The 11,485-nt window shown below is 37.8% G+C and overlaps 1 protein-coding gene across 2 annotated transcripts in view; it reads right to left on the bottom strand.

Annotated features, from left to right (window-relative positions):
- Nucleotides 1–9,851: 9,851 nt before the first annotated feature.
- Nucleotides 9,852–11,485, bottom strand: part of Znhit6 (zinc finger HIT-type containing 6) — a 52,769-nt gene continuing 51,135 nt past the window's right edge. For both annotated transcript variants that reach the window (XM_004639284.3, XM_023699071.1), the window contains one exon: nt 9,852–10,822. In XM_004639284.3, the coding sequence (XP_004639341.1) occupies nt 10,782–10,822 (41 nt within the window). In that variant the 3' untranslated portion in view covers nt 9,852–10,781. The remainder of the gene's footprint in view (nt 10,823–11,485) is intronic.

Raw genomic sequence — 11,485 nt, 5'->3', positions numbered from 1 at the left:
TAACAGGGATATAAGATTCAGGAAAATATGGTGGAGAAACAGCTTGATTTCCATCACTGAAGAGGAAAGCCTTTAAGAAAAACTGCCAACATAATGTATTACCTAAATGATTAAAATTATTTCTATTTAAACAGCAGTAAATGATGGTATTCATTTGACATCATGAAACAGTGCATGAATTCAGGACAGTTTATAGCGACTAGAACAGAGCCCATGGTCAAGGACATGACCTGTGAAGCTCAACTTGTCTTGTTTGGACTTCTAAACACTCTCTATGTGACCGTGAACACATCACTCGGTGTGGCTGGGCCTGCTTGCTTATAGATATAAAACAGGAATAATGGTACCTTATTGACTCTAGAGTTCATAATTTAATATCTCTGCAATCTTGTCAGTCTTAAATCCTTGTTAAGGAAACAAACAAAAAAACCTAGCTGCTGTTGGCCAGCCCAGTCATGATGTAGCTGACACTGCTAGTGTACCTATGGACTTCGTGGTCATGCCTGGTGGCACAACTGGAAAACTTCCATTTCTCGATTTCAGTCTTTAAACTATTACTCTTTTTCTTTTTCTTTCTGTGTTTAGGGCAGGGTCTACCGGGTCTCACTACATAGATTGGACTCAGTGATTCTCCTGTTTTTAGCCTCTTAAGCGCTGGAATTACAGGTGTGAGCCAACATGCTCAGTCTCAATCCCCGTCTCAGTGTTCCCTGTGGGCAGGGCTGGCACGGCACACTGGGGATTGAACCCCAGCAAACTATTGTTCTAATTATTGACCTAAAACCCTTCTATCAATCCATTCAGGTCAAGAAAACACCAGCATCAGGAATTACAGAATTGGTGTCAGCGACTTTAACAAAAATCCTTGAGACAGTGGTAGAATACTTTTCTAAGAATTATAGTATCAAGTAACAGGAGATGCTGGAATAGGAAGCTCTCATGCAGAACTACTGATTAACAGTTATGCAGGAAATGCCTTCATGAAAATCCCAGAACAGGAAGTACTCATGTCTCTCTCTCTTTCACACACACACACACACACACACACACACACACACACACATTAGAAAGGTAAAAGTGCTTTCACTTTGACCATGGTAACCCTCCGAGACGGGTACACCCTCACATAACAAAAGGATTCCCTGAATCTATTTTCCAGTGGGGAACAGAAAGCCCCAGGCTAATGTTCAGCATCCCTTGCATTCCAGGGTGCTTCCAGAAAGGTAAAACAGAATTGGATTGATTCTGCTCAACCAGTGACCCCAACTCATGGAACACACTCAGGTACCTCACGCAGGTAGAGAAATAAGCAAGCGGAATGCAGCCAGAGGCTCTGACTGATCACAGAGCTCAACCTTTGGCACTGTATGAACATGGAATTCAATTAGTATCCAGGGAGCACAGTGTGTGACCTCACATGGGAAGAAGAGACAGTGGAGGTCACCCAGCAGCCCCATTTGATCAGATACCTAGAAGAAGGCACTCACTTGCTATGGATTTTATCAGTGGGTCTATAAAGAACCAAAATTGGGCTGGCTGGCATAGGTCTTTCCTTAAACAAACCTAGAAAGGCTGGAAGAGACGACAGTTGCCTCACACATGCACATACCAATGCAAATACAAGGGTCACCAAAAAGGAAGAAATCATGACATCAACGAAAGCTTAAAGCATTAATAACTAAAGAAATTGAAAAATCAGGAGCAAGACAAGGATATCACTATCATCACTCCTGTTCAATAGAGTTAGTCAGAGCAATTAGACAAGAAATAAAGGGAATATGAATAGGAAAATAAGTATCAGTATTTGCAGATGACATGATCCTCTCAATAGAAGAGCCCAAAAACTTCAACAAAAGACTTCCACAATTAATAAACAAATTCAGTATCATAACAGGGCACAAAGTCAGCACTGTAAAATCAATAGTGTTTCTGTACATATAATAAACTCACTGAGAAAGAAATTACAGAAACAGTACCTATTATAACATTAAAAAAATGAAATACTTAGTAATTAAGCTAACTAGGGTGTGATAGACCTCTATCAATGAAAACTACAAGACTTTGAAAAAGATCAAAGAGGACGTTAGAAAATGGAAAGATATCTCCTGTTCCTGGATTGGTAGAACCAATATTGTCAAAGTGGTCATACTTCCAAAACTGCTCCACAGATTTAATGCAACCCCAACCAAAATACCACAACATTCCTCACAGAACTGGAGAAAGTAATCCTAAAATTCACATGGAACCAGGAAAGATGTAGAAGAGCAAAAGTAGTTCTGAGCAACATAGGCAGGGGACAGCACATTGCTGGAGTTCAAGTTATGATACAAAACTCCAGAGATTAAAAGCAGCACGGTACTGGGGAAAAAAAAAAAACAACCAAAACCAACCAACCAACCAGCCAACCAACCAACCAACCAACCAACCAAACACACAAGCCCTCACCCCACCCCAATCCCAGACTGGTGGATCAATGGAACAGACTACAGGATGCAAAAACAACTCCAAGCATATTCAGCTACCTTATCTTTGACAAAGGGGCCAGGTACTTTCCCTGGAGGAAAGACAGTTTCCTTAACAAATGGTGCTGGGAAAACTGGCTACCTGCATGCCAAACGATAGACCAAATCTCTCACTATGCACTAAACTAAAATCAAAATGGTTGAAAGATCTAAATAGTAAGGCAAACCACCTGTTGGAAGACAAAGTAGGTAGAATTCTGGAAGAAACAGGCTTAGACTAAGACTTTTTGAACAGAACCTCAGTGCACAACATATAACAGCAATTACAAGTGGGTTCATAGCAAATTAAAACGCTTCTGCACAACAAAGGAAACTACTCACAGAGTGAAGAGAAAACCTACCAAATGGGAAAAAATTTCTGCCTGCTACTCGTCAAAGGACTAATATTTAGAATATAAAGACAATTCAAAAAGAAGAGACACCCCCAAATTTAAAGACCCAATCAAAAATTAAGCACCTGAAATTGACACTTCTAAGGTGAAGTACAAATGGCCGATACATGAAAAAAATCTTCAATATGTTGGTCATTTAAGAAATACAAATTAAAACAACACCAAGATTCCATCTTATTCCAGAAATGGCTGTTCTCAAGAAATCAAATAACAAGTGCTGGAAAGCCTGTGGGGGTGGAGGGAGAAAAGGAACCTTTTTCATTGTCATTGGGAGTATATTATAACTAGTATAAGCACTATGGAAATCAATGCAGATTCCTCAAAAAACTAAAAATAGAAATTCCATTTGACCCAGCTATTTCCATTCTAGATATCTTTCCAAAAAAATTAAAAAACATCGTATCACAGTGATGTACACAAACTCATGCTGGTAGCAGCAAAATTTGTAATAGCTAAATTTTTTTTTTGGTGGAACCGGGGACTGAACTTAGGCCCTTGTGCTTGCCAGGCAAATGGTTCTTCTACGGAGCCATCTCCCTGGCCCCCTGTAATACCTAAATCTTAAGAATAGCCATCTGCCCATTAACAGATGAGTGGATAAGGAAAATGTTGTATTAAGCACAATGCAGTACTCCGCCAAAAAGGATAAACGAGTCATTTGTAGAAAGTTGGATGTACCTTAGGACTATAATGTTATGCAAAGTAAATCAGATACACAATACAGCGTGGTTTGCTCTTACATGAAATAACTAGTAAGTAAATAAAGTGTAAAACTAAAGATAGACAATAGAAAAAAAGAAGAAAAGTTACTGTAACCCATTAAGGACAGTATTTATACAAAAGTTTACTCTGTCTTACATGTTTTGTGCTTTTCTTGCCTATTACCTTGGCTCTTACTCTGAATTCGTGTTAACTGACTTGATAGGGAATTATAAAATAAATCTGATGCTGTCCAAAAAAATCTTTAAAAGGGGGTTGTGGGAGAAAAGCAGTTGAGATCTTATGTACATGTATCAATTCTCCACAATGCATGTAATCATTCATTATGTACTTCAAATGTACTAATAAAATAAAAAATTAAAGAAACAGACTTATGAACTCAATGACAAAAAATTAATAATCCTTTTAAACAAGTTGAGTGAGTTACAAGAAAACAGAGATACACAACTTAACAAAATTAGGGAAATAATACAGGAACAAGATGAGAAGTCTAAGAAAGAAAGAAAATTCAAATAGACTAATCCCAGGGCTAAAGAATACAATGAGTGAAGTAAAACATTCAAGAGTTTCAACAATAGACATGCTCACACAAAAGAATGAATCAGTGAACTCAAAGACAACCCCCTGCAAGTATCTACTCTGGTCAATTATCTAGTCAAAATGAAAAAATGCAATTGTGAAGGAAGTTTATGAGATACTATTAAGCAAAAGCATATATGAGACGTGATGGAAAACGTGTGTTTAAATTTTAAAAATGCATTACAGTAAAAGACCTATTATCACCAGTCCTCTCAAAATATTCTGTTCACTTCAAATTGACTGTATCATCGTTGGTACATTTTACAGCAGTTCAGGAAATCCTGTTTTTGGTAACAAAAGCTATAGTGTATCGTCTTCTGGGTTCACAAGAAATGGTGCAGAGAAATTTTCAAGCTGAGAGAAAAGAACACTAATTAAACGTTAAAACCTATGAATACATAAAATTCACTGATAAGGATAAATAGTCAAATTCAGAATTCTCCAGCCTTATAGCATTGGTAGATACCTTAAGGGTCCACACTCATTATTTCTATTCAACAGTTTTAGAAGTTTCAGCCAGGGCAATTAAGCAAGAATAAGAAATGAAATAAAACATATCCAAATAAAAAATGAAGCGATATGATAGTGTTTGCAGATGTCATGATTTAATATACTGAAAATATATAATCCACCCAAAGGTCTTAGAATAAATGAATTCCATAAAGTTGTAAGATCCAACTGCATTTCTGTGCACAATGGACTAGCTGAAAAAAGAAATTAAAAGATCACTATTTACAACAGAAAAACTAAAATACACAATAAATTTTAACTACGGAAGTGGAAAGAGCTATACTGAAATTGAAGCACAAATAAATGGAAAGATACAATGTGTTATGGACTGGAAGAACTAATTTCGTCAAAAAGCCCAGTCTACTCGAAGCAATCTATAGATCAAATACAATCTCTACCTAAATTCCAGAGGCATTTTACATAGAAACAGAAAAAAAGTCCTAAAACTCATATAAAAGCACTAAGGACCCTAAGTATCAAAGAAATCCTGAGAAAAAGTAACAAAGCTAGATATGTCATGCCTCTTGATTCCAAATATCAGAAGACTACAAAATGACAGTAACTAAAACATACTTTCATAAAAGGATATATATATAAACTAATGAAACAGAAAAGTCTCAGATAAAAACTTATGGATATATGTCAATTATTTTTGACAAAGCTACCAAAGACATAATGAAGGACATTCTCTTCAAAAAATGGTGTATATTTGTTATGAACTGCAAACATGTATATATAAAAATAAAACTTAAAATTTTTTTGACAATATGGTGTTGGAAAACTGGGTATCGATATACAAAAGAATGAAAATGACTTCATTGATGCTGTGACTGGAAGGTGAAAAGAAATAAAGTGAAATTGTAAAATTAAGCTAAGTCATGAGGGGGCTGGTGAGATGGCTCAGTGGTCTAAAGCACCTACTTAGAACAAGCTTAGCAAAGCACAGGGACCGCAGTTCAATCTCCCAGCACCACATGCAGCCAGCCCTGCCCCCTGGTGGGCTGAGCTGGCCCCCCCCACACACCCACACCCACACATACATACATACATACATAAATAGATGAATTAAAAAAAAAAGACTAAGTCATGGGGGTACAAAGGTCAGGTTAAGTGGTTTTGGTATTTAGAAAGAATATAAAATTGGAAACAATACAGGGGTACAACTGCTTGTCAATGCTTAAATTATATATTTGGTATACCTCACTAGAGAAAACACTTATATACTTCATTTTAAAGAGCATATTTTATTTCATTTTATTATTTTTTAAAGAGAAAACATTATTATTTTCTTTTTTTGTACTAGGGATCAGACTCAGTACCTTGTCCTTGTCAGGCACTTAAGACAATGACTGAGCTACTTCCTAGCTCTTTACAGTTTGCAAGGAACAAAGTTGAAAGAAATATTTTGTAGTGAAGATCCTCAAAAGTTCATTTAAATTCAATTTTTATTTAACTACCCTTTATTTTCAAAGTACTTTCTCCTAATATAGCTAATTTCAAAACTCTCTAATTTTTCTTTTGAATTTTTTTCCTTTTTCTTTTTTCCTCCTGTATTTAGGACAGGTTCTACAGGTTGTACAGGGTCTTACTATGTAGATCAGGCTCATAGTGATTCTCCTGTTTTCAGCCTCCCAAGAGTCTGGGATTATAGGCGCTTACACCCACACCCCAACTGCCATCTCAGCATGCCCGGGGATCGGCAGGTGGGACCGGTACGGCACGCCACACCAGGGATCAAACCCTGGCTGGTGTGCTCTGCCTAAAGCAAGCGCTTTAGTCTGCTGAGCTATCAGGCCAGTCCCTTCTCTAATTTTTCAAATATTGGCAAAACTTGAAAAAACTTTCCAAATTGATGAAGAAAATGGATTGCTGGCATGTGCATCCGATCAGATCAGCAACATGTACCATGTACACAGAGATGAGGAAGAAGAGGGTCTCCTAATGGAAAAGCAAAGCAGCAACATTATCAAGCAGAAATGACAAGTTAATTTTGAATTTTATTTTTGCTTTCAGTTCACATCAAAAAGCCTCTTCCTACTTGTGTAGTTAATTGATTATGTCAACCTGAGTAAGAAACATGCAAACAAATTGGCACAACACGGTTCTGGGTGTGGAGGAGCCTCTCTAGGCAAGACTGTCACCAGAATGGTGTACTACATGGAAATGAAGAAGGAAAGATTGCTTCTGTTTCTTTGAGGTGGTCCAGTTTTGCCTTTGTCTTGGATGTCACCTCCTGCTTCCAGTGCAGATTCTTCAGCTTTTCATTGGCTTCCTGATACTGACTCATGAGGGACACTGTGGTGGGCTGCAGGCCTTTGGCAATTCTTCAGATTCCCAGGACACTGATCTTTTGCACTCTACCACACTTGCCTCTGGGGGGCAGGGGTCACTGAAAGCTTCTCTCTCTAGTAAACACTGATACACTACTCAAATTCAAACAGGGTATAGTGGACACCCAGTCTTTCTTCACCTGCCTCCTATACTCTTCTTTTAATAATTCCTCTTTCTGTGGGAAAATGTCATTCCTATCAATCAAGAATGTGATCCTTTCACTGATTATAATGAAGTAATCTGAAACTGCCAATTGCTACTATCTACCATCCTTACCTCAAAGACCCTCACCCCAAAGAGAGAATCTTTCGGGGCAGTAAAACCAATAGGGTGGTGGGACTAAAGCTGAGTGTGGGCAGGGGTGGGGAGGTGGAGTGGCGGCAAGATGCCTTTTCCGGTGCTTGGTAGTCCTGCCTATACCCCCCAAATATGAACTAATAAACTGTCCCTCACGCTGACATTAGTTTCCATTTCTATCACTTGGACTTGGAAGGATGCTTGGTTAATAATTCAAGGTGCATTAACAGGTGCTGGCTGTGTAGCCTACTGGTGGAGCATTTGCCTCGGCAACAGTTCAAACCTCAGCACTGAAAAAAAAAATGAATTAATGTCTACCTGAAAGTAAACTTAACACAATGGAGTACAGTAGTTTACAATTAAAAATAAAAGTAGACCAACATCTCTATATAAAATTTAGTAGTATTAAATGAGGTAAAATACATGAGATAATATAAACTGAGTAATATTAAATCACGTACAATATACAGTATATGCCAACTTAAAATGTAAGAAGGAAATGATGGATATTATAGTTGTGTTTAATATATTTTGATATTCTGAAATCTGTATCCCATTATCTGCTATAGTGAAACAAACTGGCCAAACTGGCTCAGCTTCAGAATATCAAATACCTAACATAGTAAGGCTGAATTCTTTTTTTTTTTTTTTTTTTTTTTAATTATTTATTTATTTTTATTTATTGTGTGTGTGTGTGGCCAGCTCAGCCCACCAGGGGGCGGGCTGGCTGGCATGTGGTGCTGGGGGATCGAACCGCAGTCCCTGTGCTTTGCCAAGCTTGTTTCAAGTAGGTGCTTTAGACCACTGAGCCATCTCTCCAGCCCCAAGGCTGAATTCTTATAACGGGAATAGATACAAGTTTTATTATATTGTTGTCTACAACTGATCCCACATATAATTAGCAATTATGCAAAGCCTAGATTCTCTGTAAAGTCAGTTTAAAAAATGAGACCAGGTGAAGCTTTTCTCCTAAAATGTGACTCATGAACAAACTGCAGGATGCTGAACTTAACATGGGTCCAGGAGTTTGTTTACACATCAGAATTTGCCAAGAATCCAAAAGGGATAGGACCTCTCTAAAAAGAGGACTACACACTTCTGGGGCTCCCAGTGAATTATTAAACTTCACTCTCACCACGTCTGACATGCCTGTTTACTAAAATTCACATTTATTATAAATCCTATGCAAACGAATGTGTAACTAACCAAATGAGCTGCTATTTATGCGACTTCTGCTAGCTACATTCTTTCCCAAGGAATAGGTTGTGTGAGTTCAATCCCTGGTTCTGCAAAAAAAAAAAAAAAAAGGTTACAACTGAAAAGTCTAATAGAATTCTAGAAAATAGAAGGTTTTTTTTTTTTTTTTTTTGCTCCGAATGCCTTCAGGACATGATTCCCTGGCTTGAGTTGTGGGGATCGAACCACAGCAACCTGAGCCTGACTGCTTTGTTGAAGCATCCACTTAAAGAACTGAGCTAAGGGGCAGGCCCCCAAATTCTAGAAAATAGAGATGGCAAAGATGCCTTAGATCACGAAGGGCTACCACCCCCAACCCTGCTTCCTCATTTCTTCTTTGGCACAGGAAAGCACAGAATTAATTCTTTTGGGTTTTGTCCAGTTTTCAATTTAAATTCTAGAAGGGATGGGGCTCAACATTGTTCTTGGAAATGAGACTACATCATAACATATTTCACTCTCAGGAAATTCCTCTCCGCCCTGATACTCAGATCGTACGCTCTTTTTGTGTACTTTATCCCACTTTTCCTAACAACCCTATTACAAATTTGATTCAACTCATCCTGTCTCTTGCCTGTTTCAAGACTTTTCACTTTTGGATTAAGTCTGAATCGCTTGAAACCCAATTTAGTCGTCCATCTAGTAATACTGGAAACCAAACAATTCTACACAAATTCCTTCAAATATGAGATTCCTGAAGTTGCTTCATGATATAAATAAAATTTATACATAAAGAAATATAAATATTTCTCAGATTGTGGGGCTAACTTTCTATAAAACAATTTCTACTTTTCTTTTTTCTTCTTTGGCTATTGGAATGGTGAGCCCACAGACTTAATACTAAGCTGCATCCTCCCTGGTTCTTTAAAAAATTTTTATTTTGAGGCAGGATCCCACTGAATTGCCCAGTGTGGGCTTGAACTTACAATCCCCGTCTCAACCTCTCCCACAACACAGGGTCACAGGCATGTGCTATTGAGCGGCTCCACTGGTACTTTATGAAGTGGCCTTTCAGACACTGTTGTCTTTTGGACTTTTCTTCTCCAGCTTCTATCCAGAGGTACTCATGCACTGCGTTACACAAACTCTGGAGCTTATTTTGTAACTGCTCATATTTCTAATCTTTCTAAGTTTCTGCAACATTTCTTTGGGCTTTTTTGGGGGGGAGAGAGGGTCTAGAATTTGTTCCAACTGTAAACTAATAATGAATTTTATTAAATCCCCTATTTTATCAGTTTTTTTAACTATTAAGTACACAGATGCATTACAGATGTAATAATCTTTTAATCTTTTATAGTCCTAGTGCTATTTCACAACTGTAGAAATTCCAATAAAATTAGCAAATAGTGAGCTGCCATAAGGTATAAATTAAGCCATGCATACACTCAATAACACACATACATTTCAATAATACACTAGTTTCAATTTTTTTCCCTTTGGTTATTGTTGGATTAAATCAGATACAATATACAGTATATGCCAACTTAAAATGTACACAGGACATGATCGACATTATAGTTACGAAATCTGTATCCCATTATCTGCTACAGGGACACAAACTGGTCATCACAATTCTCTGCTTGTGTGGAATTGAGAGTGGACTGGGAAAGAGAAGAGGCACAGAATTTCTAAGACATCTCATTATGTGAGCAAGAAGTGTCAGATTGATTAACAATGATTGTTCAAACAATGTAGAGCTGCTGATTTTCTGATCTCAGTATAAGAAACAGTAGCTAAGTACTGACCTAGCCTTTCCAGAAGACATTGCATTGGGAGTTTCTCAAGTACAATGGGATAAGTTACAAATAAATCCCCAAAATAGGAATAGGCAACTGAGGGGCTTACTCCTCTTGGGCTAGGTGGTACCCGGCGTGGCGGCTCTCCTTAGGGAAGCTCTGTTAGAGAAGGCCGTCTTCAGGTTGGTTTAGTTTTGATGCAAACTAACAAAACATCTTCAGCCTACAGAATTAACCATGTTAAGGACTAAGTGCAGAAAGTGTTACACATTACCAAAAAGGGGACTTCTGGGGTCAATTAACTGAAGAGTCTAGAAGATGTTTTTGTACCAAAAAAAGTTTAGATTATTTAATTACTTTAGAGACAATTAATATTCCCACTGCCCACTGATCATCCAATAGTCCAGCAATGCATAATCCTCTGCAACTGTCTGGGAATTTTCACCTTCCAGAAGTGCTCAATTTCCACTGCCAACGTTCTTGGTAGATTCACTCTTCACTGGGGGGAGAAAAAAGTAAACATACAGTCAAATGTTTATACTGTTTCTATTTATCCTGTTCTGCTTTTCCTCCATCTCTTCTCCCTTCAGATGCATAGCAACAGCACTGCTCACAGGAAAAGACAAACCATGCCATGTCCTGGGCTGCTGGGTATATGTACTGGCCATAATAAACAGAGAAATGATGTCTGAAAGTGGCAATTATATTTGTGAGTTAACATCCTCCCTGACTCTGCGGAAGACTCAGGAATGGACACTGACAGTATGGTTATGATCCCATGTTCACACAACTGAACAGATCACTATTATCACATGGGCTGGCCATATGTGGTTGGAATTAAGTTTTCCATGATTTTTTTTTTCTAAACTTAAAACTGAGGGTCAGTATTTGTTGAATGCATGTGGGCTGACACAGAATGGCCAGCCAATGGGCATCTCTTTTCTTTAATAGGAAAAAAGGCTCAGAGCAGAAACAGAGCTCCTTTGAAACTTCTGTCTTGCCTATGATAAACAAGATTAAGTTTAATTCACTCACTAAAGTAATTTCCTTGAGGATAGAAAGTGGACCTTTCTCCCTCTATATCTAGCTTCACTGCAGACTGTGTTTGTGGAATCAATAAAATTACAAGTCACTTTTTAAGTTTTTTTTTTTTTTTTTTTTT

The sequence above is a fragment of the Octodon degus genome, unplaced genomic scaffold (genome assembly GCF_000260255.1).
Source record: "Octodon degus isolate 3935 unplaced genomic scaffold, OctDeg1.0 scaffold00109, whole genome shotgun sequence".
NCBI classification, from domain to species: domain Eukaryota; kingdom Metazoa; phylum Chordata; class Mammalia; order Rodentia; family Octodontidae; genus Octodon; species Octodon degus.
The sequence above is the reverse complement of the archived record's forward strand: the minus strand, read 5'-3'. Positions and strand labels throughout refer to the sequence as shown.